The sequence below is a fragment of the Rhinolophus sinicus genome, chromosome 3 (genome assembly GCF_057876585.1).
Source record: "Rhinolophus sinicus isolate RSI-liver-muscle chromosome 3, RSI-T2T, whole genome shotgun sequence".
NCBI lineage: Eukaryota > Metazoa > Chordata > Mammalia > Chiroptera > Rhinolophidae > Rhinolophus > Rhinolophus sinicus.
In genome coordinates this window covers 46,192,112-46,209,582 of record NC_142503.1, presented here as the reverse complement: position 1 = coordinate 46,209,582, position 17,471 = coordinate 46,192,112, and the positions used below count along the sequence as shown (strand labels likewise).

The window sequence follows — 17,471 nt, the reverse complement described above, 5'->3', positions numbered from 1 at the left end:
ACACATTGAATGGATTGGAAAATTGCTGTGCTATGTCAGATCCCATTCTGAAAACCCTCTAATGGTGGTAACTCAGGTAACAGTCCACTTATTTAATACCATATTTGACATAAAGGAAATTTAGACAGTCCACTGTAATGACATGTGGTATGTGGACCAAACAAACTCTTTGCTATAAAAGGCATACCACAAAATAGATAAAACATTATACTGATTACATGCTAATATTTTATTTAAAATGGGAATTTATCAAACATATTCACCATCAAAATTCAGAAAGTCCTTAAACTTACAAAGAGCTAAAACAAGTGTAATTCAGAACTGCATTCTGCAATTCAAAGGTACATACATATAAATACATTTATACACAACGGGAAAAAAAATACAAACAGAAAACAAACCATGAGGTGCTTTAATGGTGTTCTCTCAAAAACTTACAGGTTAACCTTTCATAAAAAAAGGGTGTGGGGGGAAGGGTAAAGAAAAATGTTTAAGGATTACTTGAAGCAAACTACACAGATAATACTAAAATCCAGCAGATTTATATGAAGCAAGAGGAAGAAAACCTATGTTTAAAAGACACAAACTATGCAACATTCTCATTAAACAGGCAAGTATGAACAATCCAATGAAACATGCGATAAAGCAGATGATGATCCATTGAAAAAGTTCAGTGTAGGATATACTGAGAGTAAATAACTGCATACACTAAGGAATTGGCTTTATGAAATATTAGGATAATGGTAATTAAGTTGCTAAAATCTATAGACATTAGCCATCGGCAATGATTTTGCTTAATTGATGTCTCCCCCTTTTGGGTAAGGAGTAAGGGAAACATTTTCTGCAGCCACTAGCAGTAAGACTATGCAGTAAGTAAATGCTAAGTGTGTTTCTTAATCACATTAATTCAATCCATCAATTTGAAAGGTATTATCAACCACCTTTTGATTTACTTAGGGTAGAATCATACTTAGAATATACTCTTATAGATAAAGCCAATTTGTTAAAGAAACTATAACCAACTGATATCCCACAAGAAACTTTAATATACATTACACTCAACATTTATTTGCAGTTATGCATTCACATTTAAAAATAAATAGGAAGTTTCTTTAGGTTCAACAGTAATTTTACAACTGTTCTAAATCTAAATATCACGTATAGGTACTGCGTTCTAAGGAGATAAAAACCCGACAAGGTTTCATAACCATCCTATACATAGATGTTTGTATTTTTCAGCAAGAAAATCTAAATCATTTTATGATAAAACAGTACCCATACAGCCAAATAGCCATATAACTGTTTCATAATTAAGATTTCCTTCCATACCAATAAACATATCAATTTTAATCACATTAGGCTACAATACTTTCTATAATTAAAAAATATGAAATTAAAATGCCTTTGAAAACAAATTTTCTTAATTAGAAAACCTTATTCTGATTTTTATCCAGTATTTTGGTAAGACCCTCACTGACTGTGAGTGTATTGTAATTATCTTAGTATATAAAGAGATATGCCTGATTGAAAACAAAATTTACATCTTTTATCATTATTAGCAAAAATTGGAGGGTAGAAAGAAATCACCCTGAAATGTGTTCTATAGTATGGAAGGTACTCTTTAATATAAACATGCTCCCTAAAAATGGAAAAGAGAAACTAGCCTCCTAAATAAAAATCCCACAAGGTATTGCTTAAGTTCTCAATTTGAAGAAAATTGAGACTAGAAAATGAAATAGAAAATACATATGCACCACTGTAAACCAATTAGACATACACTGCAATCCATCTTTGGATACATGTTTACAGATTTAAAAAAGTCATTACTTTCCAGCTCCCAGTTACTCTCTGAATAATGTAAAAGTAAAATTCATATTGTTCAATAGTTATTTCAGCTGGGGTTCATTCTAGGGAGCATTAAAACACTAGAATAGAGGAGAAAGTATTTTTTTGAAAATTTCTGAAAACTAGTTATGGAATGCAGCTAAAACAGTACACTTCATTACTAAGAATCCAAAATAGGTGTTAATAATAAACTGTGTTTCTAAAGCTAGCTTTGGTATCTCTACGCATCTTAATTTAAAATTAAAAGGTAAGTAATTTTCTCTTCACCAAAACAGTTCAGTCATATGGTACCTGTATTCTCTAACAACGTCTTTGGTGTGTTGGGTCTGTTAATGATTTCTACAAGCTGGTGCAACACCATAGGAATATAAGGCTGCATCTCTATACCTAGATCATCCCCAAAAGAGAAAGACAAAACAAAAAATTCAATGTTAAAATACCAATTTTGTTCCTTTTATTAACTGTGACATAAGCTATTTATGAAAATATAAAAAGCTCATTTAAATTAAAAAAAGGCAACTACAAAAATATTATGACATCTAAATATTTATACTTTTAAAGAAAAAAAACTTACCCATTTGAATGGAGATTTCTCCAATAGCCCATGTGGCATTATTACAGACTGAAATGAATTCTGGATTTAGATTGGTTCCCAATATTGGCATGAAATCAGCTAGAAAAAAAATGTTTTAAAAACTATGTAGTAAATTTATCAATCGCAGTGTATTGTGCTTTAAAAAAAATTCTACGTGGCAGAAACTAAAATGTAGTCAAGAAATAGTATTTTAAAGATGTTGGTAATCTTTATCTTAAGAATCTGAAGGAGGCAATCTCTGAAATTTCCTATGAAGTAGACCAGGAAACTTAATTTGATATATTTCAGGTATCATTAAAAAGACTTGGTCAGAATAACCTCTCTTGTCATCAGACTGAGAAACTTCAAATTAAAAGTGAGAAAAACACAATAAACAGAACTTCCTTCAAAGCTAGTTTTTCACACACACAATTTTTTTCTTTTTTTAAAATCAATGATTTTGACTTTTAAAATTACTTTTACCCTAGAAATCAGATTGTGGTTTCTCAATATTATTTTTTGACGTAAAATGAATGAGGGCTCTCAGAAAAATGTCTCAAAGCAGGCTAAGGGCAAGAAATGTACCAAACAAACCTGGACTGTTTTGTTATATGAAAAAGAACTCAGTGCATCAGAAGTCAATCATTAATTCATGCCACTCAGTTATTATCTTTTCAGTTGTAACTATGAGGTGATGCATGTTAACTTGTTGTGGTAATCATTTCACAAAGGTTATGTTAAGTTATACCACGTATCAAATTATTATGCTGTATACCTTAAACTTATAGAATGTAATGTCAATTGTATCTCAATAAAACCAGAAAATAAAAACCCCAAAGCACAACTTATCAAATGAAAAGGGCTTTTTGGTCAATGTTTTAAACCAAGGTTTATTAAGTCATGTATTACAAACAACTATCATTCAAAATGATGGGATATAGAAATGAAGAAAAAAATAACCCAAATCCCATTTAATGGATTTGACAGCAATTCAGGTTATGTTATTCAAGGAATCACTTATCTTCACAGAAGGCTAACACAAATGCGATGCTCTTAAAAAAGACACAAAACATTATTTACATTTAAAGTAAATTGTCTGAAAAGTTCACTATGATATCTGAACAAGTATGATGGTTTATCACGAGAAAACCTGATTATTATTTTTTCTAGATACATCTATTTAAAAAAGAGGCTATTCAAAAAATATCCATGAACTAGCATACAGTACCAAGGTTTCAAAGGCAGGCATTTCCTTTCCTCTAAATTAATACTTTTTCAACTTTTCTCCAGTCATGAATGCCTAACAAGCTGCTGAAGTGATGTTGAGTTCAAAGGAACAAACAACAGGAGTTCCCATCCTGCCTGCTTCAATCAGAGCAGCTTTAACCAGTCAATGTACTTAAAATGCTGGAATTCCATGAAATTACATTTTAATAATAAAAAACATAGCTGGTGTAAAAATAACGTTAAAAACTTCATCATAGCAGTAGAAAATATTCCTACCTATACAAGGCTTAACATGCTGAAAGCAAGCTTTTGTCAGGTCACCCAACAGGGCAAAGGAACTCTGTCGAACTTCTGGCATTTTATCCTACAACAAACAAGAAGAAATTAACCCCAATGTGACACAAAGAACTAAGTTTCAATTCACTTTTAATTTAACAAGTCTCACCTGCATGCACTGATACATTAGTGTTAGAATGTTACTTCGGGCTACTAGCTGTTCAATGTTGCCTCCAAGTCCTTCAGCCAGGCCACTGAGCAAATCAAGGGCCACTATCATAAAATCTTTATCTGGAGCCTCATATTGATCTGGTTGAGCATTGTTCAGCTGAAATCAAGACACAATTTTTTGAAAACTTACTTTGAATCAGTTACTGAGCAAGTTTGTATACATTATGCCTATCCTTAGAAAAATGTTTATGATGCCAAGAAGGATGAGATATAATATTTTTAAAATTACCATGGCTTGTGCAAGAGTCTTCTGTACTAGGTTTACACAACGCTGATACACAGGTTCACAGTATGGAAGGAAGCCAGACTGCAGGGCTGTGGCAACTGAAGATAGGCACTAGAAAGAATAAAGTATACAACAGGTAAAATTTCTGGGTATACTGAACATTATGGTAAAGGCTTGCAAGATTACTCATTAAGATCCTGGTCACTTATGAGCCCACTCTACTAATCTACAATAACAGATTTATCTTTTCAAACATCTTCTTTGGATGCCACGCATCGCTGTTAAGTTTGCCAGTTGGTCAGGGGAGGTTTCCTCCAAAAAAAATGTAAAAAAGTTTCTATAATGAATGTTATTCTTCAGGAACAGATTACTATATATTCCTATGTTTCCTCAAATATAAGAGACATGTTTACTTATCCTCCCATCCTGGTCAACAATGTGGGCCTATTACTGGGCATATTCTGAGCCCTTGCCTGAAATAAATCTATTTAGCCATAACAATTCATCTTGTTTTGTTAGGCCCAGAATTAGCCATTGCCCTAGGTAACAGTTTTTACTTCTCTGGCTAGGGACAATCCATGGCAGAAGTGGTGACCCCTGAAATGACAGGGGGAACAAGAATGACAATGACTGAACTAGCTCTATCAATATCAATTCCTTTAGGTTTAAATTACCACATTTGACAGTGTGTTTATTTAAATGTCACATTCCACTTCTTTTTGGTTAAAAAAGTATTTAGTATACATGGAAAAAAACATCAAACTGGACAAAAAAGGTATAAAGTCCCTCCTTATTAGTATCAAGTCCCAATGCTATCACATATATGTGTGAATGTATCTGTCTGCATACAATAAATAATATATAAAATAATTTAAGCTGTAGTTGACCATTGAACTATGCGGGAGTTAGGGGCACCGACCCCTCTCCTCCATTGCATATAGTCTAAACTCCACAGAATAACTTTACTCTCCCCCAAAACTTAAGTTGTTGCTTGGTATCTGCGGGGATTGGTTCCAGGACACCCCCATGGACACCTCCTATATAAAATGGGTAGATCAATGTACCTAGTCAGCCCTCTTCATCCATGGACACCTGAAATGTGGATCAAAAACAGTTCAGTATTTACTGAAAAAAAATCCACATTTAAGTGAACCCATGCAGTTTAAGGGTCAATCGTGTATTAATTATGGTATAGTATATATCTATATCAAGAAATGTTGTTACAGATAGATCCATATATGCTGATATGGAAAGATCTCCAAAATAATTTATTATCAATTAAGAGCAGGTTAGAAAACATATATAATCCCTTGCCTACTTAAAAAAAAAAAGAAGCCTAACACTTGCATTATGCTTTTTGTATTTAACAGCATTTCTTAGTGTCGATGTTCTATAAATACAGTAACAAGAAGTTACATGTTTATTCAGCATTTTTACAGAAATGGTTCAGAGTGTAAATTTATTAACACTTTTACTTATCATCACACATCCCCATTTTAGATTTGGACACGTATTTTTGGTGAAACACAGTTGCATTAACTAAATGTTACCAGCTTAGCATACCTCAAGTAAAGGGAAGAGATCTTTATCTTCATCCTTTAACATGTTCCATTTCTGGATCAGTGGAGGCATTAACATCTGAATATATTCCTGTTTACAATGATGAAAAACACATAAACCTCCAATATCATATGTAAACAGTCCATTTTGAGTCTAATGGTGTAAAATCATTACAGAACGCATTTTCAGCCTCATTCTTTGTATCTGTAAAATTTATTTTTTTTGCCTATTTTTTAATTTATACAACCTTTTTCTATTTTTAAGTCATCTTATATTCTTTTTGAAACAAAACAGATATACCACTACATACAAATTACTTGATCACAATCAGGGATAATTTGTGTAAATTTTACTCTCTAGTGACCAAATTTTTTCAGTTACGGGGCCTGTGACATATACCGTGTTTCCCCGAAAATAAGACCTAGCCAGACCATTAGCTCTAATGCATGTTTTGGAGCAAAAATTAATATAAGACCCTGTCTTATATAATATAGTATAGTACAGTATAGTATAATATATAATACTGGGTCTTATATTAATTTTTGCTCCAAAAGATGCATCAGAGCTGACGGACCAGCTAGGTCTTACTTTCGGGGAAACACGGTAATATGGCTCTTGTACAGTATGTTATAAACGATAGGTAAAACTTACAAAGATGTTTGTAGAAAAAGATTCATAATCATTTAAGTGTCCTTATTTAAACCAAAGAATCCATAAAACCAAGTAAAAAACCATAGTAATAATGTAAACAAGGGGCACGGGTTCTAAAGGGTCTAAGAAATTAAAGAAAAAAAACCTCCAAACCAAACCAACATCAAAGCAAACCCACAAACCAAGTATTCTGCACCAAGTTTTAAGGACAGCTTCTAATCACAAACAATTTCTTAAGACTTTTCAGAAAGCAATCATAAACGTACAACCGATTCTCCAGCAGGAATTTGGATCTACATTCACATTGTAACATTAGAAACACAATCCCGTCTTCCTCCCCTCCCCTGACACTACTGGAGACAGTCTGCTCCCTAACCAATCTCATGAACCATGACCTAGCATGTTTAACCTGTTATTCCAATTGCTCATTTACCTACTATGTTCCCCATACCTGGTAAGTTCCCCTGAGAAAACAAAGATGTCTAGATGTGGTATTCTAAAGCTGCAGTGTTTATGAAGTGGTAGACACAAAAATACTTGAAATTAAGTAAAAGTTGAAATTCAGAGTATACAACGTTTATCCCTTTTTCTTTAGTCACTCTACAACAAAGTGTTTTCCATTCATGAGATGCAGTTGTAATTTCCACACCAAGCATATATTTATTTTTTAATATTTAAAAGGTAAATACACTTGCTGCCTTTTTAAGATGTACGTTCCTAAAGTAGTAAACACTAGTGTTCACATCTCCCAGAACATTGTAATTTTCAAATACATGCTATCCTATTGGTTGCTATATATATTTCTCATAACAGTTAATCACAGTCACTTACTGGTTTGTTTAAATGATGTCCTACTGAATCTGCTAATGTTCCTATGGCATCATAAAGAATCAGCAGGTTCTTATGCTGGTATTTACTAAACGCGAAGACCAAGGTATCAAGTATATAAGCAAGGTAAGGAACAAGTTCTGTACAAGCCTCCTCTTCTAGGGTAGCAAAGGCACTGTAATTAAAGAGAGAATACTGTTGCAGAAAAGGAATTGTTTATAATAGAAATAGAAAACTAAGTCTATAGTTTATAGAACATCTCTTTACACTTTGCATGCCTATCTTCTTACCGTACCACACCAGATGCATATTTTTAGTTCTTCCCCATTCCTCATCACCTCTTTCAAACAGACTGTAGCCTATGTGCATCTATTTAACTACAATGGTAAAATCTACAATTAAAATCTGTTGGTTATTATATTTATTCAACCAACAAATTTACTTGGTGTTTACTGTTTATTTAATCACTGAGTGCTGGGATATAGCAATGAAAAAACAAAGTCCCAATTCTCAGGTAGCTAACATTCTAGTGACTGTTCCAGATTAGTTAAGATTACAATTAAAACTGTTAAAAACTCTAATTTCATTTTACCAATGGTCACAAAATGACAATCATTTTTAACACCCGGTGTGTTTGATATACTTAGTGTGTTTATTGTATACTTGAAAGTTGCTGAGCGATCTTAAGCACTGTCACCATGAAAAAAGAGTTACCTATGTTAATTATGTGAGGTGGTGAATGTGTTGATTATCTTGATCTTGGTAATCGTTCTACAATGTATATAAATATCAAATCATGTTGTACACTTTAAACATATACAATTATTATTCCTCAATAAAGTTAAAAATGTTTCTCTAAGCCCCACACTATACACTTAGAGTGCACAGTATACTTGTTATTACAAATTTGCGTTATGTATGGCTTATCTATTAGGACAAATGTGTAAGGAAGGAAAAAAATTCCAGGATCTCAGTGTAATGATATCAATCCAGACCTAAATTTGTCCTGACTCTAAGGTATATCTGGCTCTTCATTTCTAAAATTAGGGTTTGTATTATCTTGTTCTATCAAGTCAGGAATTTCGTAAAATGGTAGGTTAAGCCATCTGTGAAAAGTCCTATTCATTAGCAAGTGTGAACTATTTATCTATTTCCTTCACAGGACTTACCATAAATTATAGTTGTTTAGTACTCCCTACTAGCCTGTAAGTTTCAAGATGGCAGGAACTTAGGCCCAGCATTTAGTATACGCCTAACAATTAGCAGAGAGCTGAAAAAACAAGCTGAATGAATAACCTACAGGAAACCAAACATGGTCTGTATCCTTCACCCACTTAAAAAAAATTTAGTGCTATTAATCACCAAAGCCCTCTGGTTCAACTTTCTTTCATGTCATTAATAATCAAAATTCTGTTCTAGATATTGCTGCTTCAGATCTGGCAAAGTCCAACTATATTTAAATTTACTTTCCTTTTTCAACGGTTCTTTTTTCCTATTAACAAAGTTAGTGGTAAAAGAAATTCTATTTGAAAAATTAACAGCTATGCTTGGCAGGCCTTTTCAGAACACAAAGGTTTCAAAAAACCGAAATATTTGTAGCAATGCAACTAAATGCTGGTCTGACATAAAAACAAGATAGCCCCAAACTCAACTGACAGAGCAGCTACTTAAATAGATACACTATGTGACAGACAACATGTCACTGTGGGGCTTCTGTGGAGTTACGGTTGTTGACTTGCAGACTAATAATGTGAAGCTGCTCTAACTTTGTTATTGCTTTAAGAGTAGGACCCTTGCCATCACCACTCTAGACATCTGTGGGAATTAGGATAATAAAAGATAATACTGTTATTACAGCTACTGAGAAAAACAGTTTAAGGAATAGCAAAACCTGATGTCTACTTAGAGTCAAGTCACATTTGGATTTACAAAATCATCAAGTGAAAGCTACAGATAACAAAAACCTCATTAATAGTTTAATACCAACCTTCCATCACAAGGTTGAAAATGAGTTTCTCATTGAAATACCCACTCCTTTCGCCCACAAAGAACATTTTATTATGAATTTGTCCCACCTGCAGGCAGCTTCTTGTACTCTCTTGTTGCTATCCAGGATACGCTTTAGCAATTCTGTCATTAATGGCTTCAGGTACGTGTCTGGGGGCTGGCTGACTACCCAGTGTGCATAGCGGCTAAGAGTCCAGCACGTTATGGAACGCACAAGAGCCTTTTTATCAGAGAGGCACTGAATAAGGTGAGGAATGAGCTCAGGCAAGTATGGAATCATGCCTTGCATACAACCTAGGAAAAAAAAGTAACAGATATCTTTCAAATAGTGCTAAAATATGGTTAAAATTATTTCAGTTATTAAACAGATATATGCATCCATGAAAAATATTCAGATCATCTCCACCGCAATTAATATACTGGAATCTGTTCCAAAACTACATGTTTAAAAAAAAATAACTATAATGAAACCTAACTGCTCCTAAGTATCTTCCAGTAGTGTTAGGAAAGCTTATTTTACTTCTGGTAACCAAATTATGACGTTCAGAAACTCCTGTAAAACGCTTCCATTTCTTACAGATAGATGTTTACAACTAGGATAGAATAATAATCCTTTACAGAGAATGATGACACACTTGATTCATCGTATTTCTTACACTCACTTATGGAACGAAGTTATTTTTCTAGGAATGGAAATGCTTCTGACATCACAGTCCTTGTGCTCCCAGTTCCCTTTATCGTAACAGAAGAATTTGCAAAATATCTGGCTGAGATTAGACGTAAACATATGGCTGTTTAATAAATAATAGTTAACTGGTTCAAAGTAAATACTTGTCCTAAGATGGCTTTTGGATTCAAATATCCTTTTTCAGGTTAACGTGGATGATAGTCTTATTCACCCCATTATCAGCAACACAAGAGCAAAGTATATCAATTTAGAGTGAATAGTCTTGCTTACGGAGTAATAATTCCTTAAAGTAGCCTAGCATTAGTGCCTATTACAGACTTTCCAGTTCAAACTTGACTTAGACTTACCTTCAGCAATTGCTCCTAAAACCAGGATGCCTGATTCTTTAACAACCCATTCATGATGAAAAAGTAATTCTTTCAAAAGGGGCAAAATATGTGGCAAAAGCTCATCACGATACACATTTGCAAGAACATCTAGGGCAGCAGCAGAACATTTTCCTAAGGAAATATTTAAATCAGAAATATTATATTAACCTCTATTATCTTTTTGTTACATGTATGTAAAATGAGTATTTGTTGCATGTACAACACTTTATTCATAGCTCTACAGTTTTAAAGAATTCAATAGGCAGTCTGTCACATGAAAAAAATTCGATTAACAAGACTTTTTTATGACCAAGAATTACCAAACTAATTATAAATTGGAACAAAAGTCACAAGCACATTAAGCAGAAAATATGCTGGAAAACCTTTATAGACTAAGGAACTATGGGACTATATATAAATTTAGATTTCATTTAATATAATTTAGAAAAGAAAAAATTAAAAAGAACAAAAATATAATTAAGTATCCAAATGTGAACTAGGCATTATAAACTGTTAATACAAACTATTAGACAATGGTAAAATCCTTTTTTTAAAAAAGCTGTTACAGTGGCCAGAAGTAACACCTTATTCATCAATAAGGGTCTTAATTATAGTGTATGGTACATCCACACAAATGAATATTATAGCCACAAAACAATGAAATCTATTATGTACTGACATAGAATGAGTTATATGATATATGGAAAAGAACTAGCATGATCTGATTTCACTTTTGGAAAGTCAGCTTTCTGTCCAAAAAAGAAGATATACATGTATTTTTCTGTATGTGCACAGAAAAACTTCTGGGATATAAATATGGGTGGGATGCAAAGAAGTGCATCCCCCAATTCAAAGTACCTTATTTTTGAAGAGCAATCTGCATCATAATCTTAAGTCGTCCTGCCCTAAACCTGAAAGTAGGGATACACTGGAAGGTTAATTTGTGATACGAGGGAAGACCTTGGGTTCTCCTGTGAGATTTGGGTGCCAATAATAATGTGTCATCAGTACCAGCTACGCTGACCTTGGGCAAGTTTCTCTTTCTGCAGTTTCCTTGCCTACGTCAAGCGATTGGAAAGATTCCATTTGATGTACACAGAAAGTCCTTGGCTTCGTGCTGGGCACGTTTGGCACAACTGTTAGTTACGGGAAACTAAACGGGCAACAGAGCATTATTGAACCAAATAAGTTACAGAGTCCCAGCTGATGAGTCATGTCCTTAACCACTTCATAGTTACTGGAAATCCTAACACTGAATTACAGCAGTGGTTCTCAACTAGGGGCGATTTTGTTTCCCACGGGACATTTGGCAATGTCTGAAGACATTCCTGGTTGTCACAACTGTGCGTACACTGGCATCTATTGGGTAGAGATCAAGGACGCCGCTCAACATCCTCTAATACACAGGGCAGCCCCCACAACGAAGAATTACGTGGCCCAAAGTATCAAGAGTGCTGAGGTTGAGAAACCATGAACTAGAGCTCTAAGAACCAGGAAGCAAGCAAGCACAATACAGGTGTCTAGGTTCCTCCCCAGAGTTATTTAATTAGACTGTGGCCCAGAATGTCTGCTCAACAGTTGATGTGGATTTGCAGCTAAGGTTGAAAACTAACAGATTTAAAAAAGATATTTTGTAAGTTTGAATATGACAAAGCAATTTATCACAAAAAATAAGTTTATGTTAGGAAAACAAAAAAGGCTTGTGGTCAATGTCAATGTTTCTCTTCTGTAGTATGAAAAAAATATATAGCCTTTTGAGAAATGACAGTTTAGAGATGAGAAGGCTTTTTAAGGAACAAAATGAATATTAAGTATAAAAGAGCCATCATGGGAGGTTGGATGGCTCAGCTGGTTAGAGCGCATCAACAAGGTTGCTGGTTCAATTCCCACATGGGATGGTGGGCTGCGCTCCCTGCAACTATGATTGAAAACAGCGATTGGACTCGGAGCTGAGCTGCGCCCTGGAAAAACACACTGTCCCCCAACATGCCCCAATAAATTAAAACAAGAAAAAAAAAGAAAGAGCCATCAGAAAAATGCAAAACAAAACCACAATAAGACACCATTTCACATTTGCCAAAATGGCTGTAATAAAAAACATTAACTGTTGGCAAGCATGTTGAGAAACTGGAATCTTAAGACACTGCTGGTGGGAAAGTCAGTGATAGAGCCACTTTGGAAAACAGCCTGGCAATTTCTCAAAAGGTTAAACAGAAACTTGCCATATGACCCAGTAATCCCACTCCTACGGATTCAATCAAGAAAACAGGCTAAGTGAAAGAAGCCAGTAACAAGGGACTTCATATTGTATGACTCCACTTATAGGAAATGTCCAAATAGGCAAATATACAGACAGAATATAGACTGGTAGTTGCTTCGGGTTGGGGGACTGGGAGAAAATGGCGAGTGTCTGATAATGGGGATGGGGTTTCTTGTTGGGGTGATGAAAATGTTCCCAAATTTATTGTGGTGATGGTTGCACAACTCTGAATAAAGATATTAAAAACCACTGAATAGTACACTTTAATGGGTGAATTATATGGTATAAATTATTTCTCAATAAAGTTATCAAAGCAGGTAACTGTGCTTTTCCCTCTCTGACTTACTTAGATTCCAGTCAGAAATTGTATCGTCATCATCAATTTCATCGTCATCATCGTCCTCCTCTTCAATTCCATCTTCATCATGCTGCTGAGCCACTGTCCTTGATCGATGAAAACGTGGCCTTATATCCTGTTCACTATCAGGAATCGTTTCATCTTCTTCAACATCACCCTTTGTTTCAAAGGGAAAATTTTAGTGATATTCATTATAAGCTAATAATAAGTACATGAGTAAAAGAATCAGAATATCCAGAGATGGGGTCACCAACAGGATTCTCAACTACATGTCTTCATTTGTTCTTTGTGAAGGGGAGACTAGATTACACAACACCTGTTAGGTATCAGGTACTTTCAACCACATTATGTTGCCTCGCATCCTCTGGTATAATCTAGATTACTTGCATATCATATTCAGATCATATTTAAGGTATTTTAAAATAAACACCAAATAATTGGAATCAACGGGAAATTAATGCTAACTCTGCTAGTGTCACCATCTAGTTCCAATTAAGCTAGAATCTATTACTACCCAAATTCATTATGTTTGCTTCTATCTTTGAACTCTGTAGCATATAACAGGAAGTCTGTTTACATAGGGTCTATTCTAAATAAATGTTCTATTAATTGAATTCAAAGATTTACTAAGTCAATAAAAATAACCTTCCCTATTCACCAGCAGCGTTTCCTTACCTTAAGGAGGATAATATCTATATCTGAGTACTTCATGCCATTCACTAACACAGGAATCAACCTATAAAGAAAGAAGATCTAAAGATCAACAGAATTAAGAAGTCTTAAGAACCTTTTGTATACCAATACTAAAGAGACAACCACCACTAATATTATCTTAGAGAATTTTCTGTGCTGTCTGCCCTTCTCAAATGATGAGTATTACTGATACATATCTCAGACCTTTTACACACTCATGCATGGGCTCCACTGGATGGGGTATTTGGCAACAGTACTTATAAATAAATAGCAATTTCTCCCCTAAGAATTTATCCCAAATATGCCAACAAACACTCCCATTTTTTAAAAGACCAATGTTCTCTGATACAGTAACAAAAACACTGGAAACAATCTAAACGTGCACAATTTAGGCCTCGTTTAAAATAAATTACAGTAAAGTTGAAAACAAACAAAAACCCCAGGTATAAAACACATACAGCACATTCCATTTGAGTTAAAAATAGTGAGATTTCCCATGTAATTACTTGTAAACACAGACTATCTAGGAATGATATACAAGAAATTGGTATCTTTGGAGAAAGGAGTCGAGTAGGTGAAAAAGGGACAAAATTCATCTTTTGTTTTATTTCTAAATGGTGTGACATTGTAAAAATAAGTATACATTCAGTATTTGTATTCCTTTTAATAAAGGAGATGAAAGTAATATATAGTAAGTCTAAAGGAATTTAGCCAAGAGAAATAATACAAAAATGAAAAGAAGAGCTCAATGGACAAAGTGATTATATTATAGCCTTTGATAAAGTTAGGAAATTTAAATTTCTACTAAGAAAACAGTTGAATAAATCAGGGTATCACACCCAATCTGAAGTATTATGTAGTCATTAAACTAGAACCATGATATCTGCAAACATAAAATTCCAGGTATACTGGAATATTTATAATATAGTTTAAAAAATATTTATCAAAACACTAAGTAAAGGTCAAAAGGCTAACTTCAGTTCCTTTTGCAGCTATGATAGTTTTAAGCTTTGACTGGTTTAAGCTTTGATGATTTGTTTTCTCACTGGTCCACCACATACACTTAAAAGAGCCCACTGGGATAAAAGGTATGAGAATACTGGAAATATCTAACAATGTCCACAGTCCTCTGCTTCCAAAGTCTACTTTATTTGTTATGGATGGCTTGGGAAAAGTATGAATATGCAAAGAAACTCATAACCATGAGTGCCAGTTGTGGGCTTGTAATAAGCACCTTCCTTATAACCTAGTGAGAAAAGTGATATGATTCCCATTTTATAGATGAGTACACTAAGGCTCAGAGATTACATTATATCCCCAAGGTCCTTAGTTTTACATAAACAGGGGAGTCAGAATTCAAAACCAGTTTGGCTTGACTCCAAAGATAACGTTCTTTTCCTATACCAGATGTAAGAAACTTTCACTCTCTATATTGTCTTGAGTCTTTGTTGAGGCCTTACTTCAAATAGATATATATTTTAACATCAATTAAATAAACATGAATGAAACCAATTTTGAGTACAACTTAACTACCAATGAGATTAACTTTAAAAGCCTTCATTAACTAAATGAATGCTAACAGGGAAATAGAAGCAGTGCGATTTAAAATTTCCTGGATAGGGATAAAAGATGTGGGCCAGCCAAACTTTCACGTATGTTCAAAGTTTTAAATTCTAAAATAGAAAGTTTAATAGTTATTTAACATTATAGCTGGTATAACGTAACTAGATAATTATCTGTAACACACAGAACCATATTTTGTAAGCTACAGGCATTTTGCAGGAGAACCAGGTACATTTGGGTTACCAATAGTTAAATCATTTATGATCTTTAACAATTTCAGAAAAGTGGTGAGGACAGATGGCAGGCTATAAAATACTGAAGTGTTAACATTCGGTGAGGTAAAGAAGTGAAGACAGGGAGCCCCATCTATTTTTTGAATCTTTTTAAGATGGAAGAAACTGCAGCAAGTTAAAAAGTTACGGAGAAAGAGGCAAGAGAGAGGGGAAAGTTGTAAGAGAATATATCTGTCTGTTGGAGTGAGAGCCTGGAGGACAAGAAAACAATTATCCAAGTCCATAAATAGAAAGATTGGTTAGGAAAAGGACATGAAAATATATCTTTAAGTTTTGGGACAAAAGGAAAGGTCACTTGTGTTCCCAAAAAAGGAGAAGTGCTCAAAATCAATGAAGGGAACTTCAGAAGAGTGACAAAGTTTTGAGACAGTTGTTCTAGTGAATTGATGATAAAAGCTGATCTAGAACAAGAAAAATCGGCAGACAGTGTGAAAGGTCCACTTGATGTTAAAGACCATGGATTTTTATAGCCATCAATCTTCTTGGCAGTATAAATTTTCCCAACAGTATTTAACAAGAAGCAAACACCGTTCAATTAATCCAGAGCAGGAGATACAGGGTAGTTGAGGGTTTACAGTCAACAATTAATTTATTTGTGGATCATGTTTGTGCCAGGTCGAGAAAGAATAAAAAGATGTGCAGGATATAAGGGACTAATAAAGCTGGGCAAGAGAAAACAAAACAAAACAAAACAAAAAAAGGTTGGAAAGAGATACGAGAGTTAACTGTGATCATGTGGCAATGACGTGTGTCTGATGAATCCAGTCATCCAAGGCAGCCCATTATTTTTGAACAGATCTAACTGTTATTAAGCCTCATGTAGCCAACTGAAAACAAGACAATTTTAGTGCAACATCATGGAAAGGCAATGATGTTAATACCAACAATGAAAGTTTACTTAAATATGTGCTGGGCATTGAGTTTACATGGCTTAACCACAATAGCCCCTGGAGATAGTAATACACATGAATAAAGGTGGGAAAAGCCAAAATAATTTGGGGAAAAAAGAAAAAGAAACGAAGACCCTGCTTTACCAGATAACAAAATACATGATTAAATGTTTAATAATCAAGACTACTGGTTAAAAAAAGAACAGACTATATAGCCCAGAAACAGATGAAAGAATTTAATGTTATCCATCCGTTACATGAGTGCTTTCTATGTGAGTGCATATCAATACGAGATCTCATTACATATACAATTTTGATTCCTAAGCAAACATTTTTTTTTGCTCATACTATAAACAAGAGTCTGGTTAACAGAGCAAGGAAATACAAGCTTTTTTAAAAATCACGTGTTTTTTTTTTTTGGTAATCTCCGCATCAGACTGACATTGATATAAAAATGGTTCACAAACCAATGGTTTGGTTTGGAAGACATGAGTCAAACCCAGTTATGACTGGCATGAATTGTTTAATGTTTGCACTAATTAGCATAGCAAAATGGGAGTGCTGATTTTTTAGCCCACTACTACCAAATTCCTGCTTACTTTAAGGATATTTAGATTTTATTAGTGTAATGCCAGGTTAAAGCACCTAGTTATAATTGTGTATTATCAGCAATATCTCTTAATGTGATAGCTTAGGTTTTCACTAATAGAAGCCCTTCAGTTTTTATAAAAATTATTTGTTTATATGACCTTTAGAATTGTACGATTCTACGATAAAAAATAAGTATATCATAAAAGTGAAATGATATATTTCTCCCCCACAAATTAGGGAGAAAAGGAAGACTAATATATGGATTTCCTGAAGAAAAAGAATCCATTAAGCACATTATGTTTCAGATTGACTAGAACATAGGTGGAACTGCTGCTTTCTTGG

The 17,471-nt window shown here is 34.0% G+C and overlaps 1 protein-coding gene across 3 annotated transcripts in view; it reads right to left on the bottom strand.

The window, feature by feature from the left end:
* The window catches only part of TNPO1 (transportin 1), a 78,356-nt gene that overhangs the window by 13,415 nt on the left and 47,470 nt on the right, over positions 1–17,471 (bottom strand). For all 3 annotated transcript variants that reach the window (XM_019728092.3, XM_019728093.3, XM_074328842.2), the window contains exons 10-20: positions 13,775–13,835; positions 13,088–13,256; positions 10,461–10,613; positions 9,494–9,719; positions 7,422–7,593; positions 5,943–6,029; positions 4,383–4,490; positions 4,092–4,250; positions 3,923–4,010; positions 2,420–2,518; positions 2,137–2,232 (exon numbers count right to left, since the gene is read on the bottom strand). In XM_019728092.3, the coding sequence (XP_019583651.1) occupies positions 2,137–2,232; positions 2,420–2,518; positions 3,923–4,010; positions 4,092–4,250; positions 4,383–4,490; positions 5,943–6,029; positions 7,422–7,593; positions 9,494–9,719; positions 10,461–10,613; positions 13,088–13,256; positions 13,775–13,835 (1,418 nt within the window). The remainder of the gene's footprint in view (positions 1–2,136; positions 2,233–2,419; positions 2,519–3,922; positions 4,011–4,091; positions 4,251–4,382; positions 4,491–5,942; positions 6,030–7,421; positions 7,594–9,493; positions 9,720–10,460; positions 10,614–13,087; positions 13,257–13,774; positions 13,836–17,471) is intronic.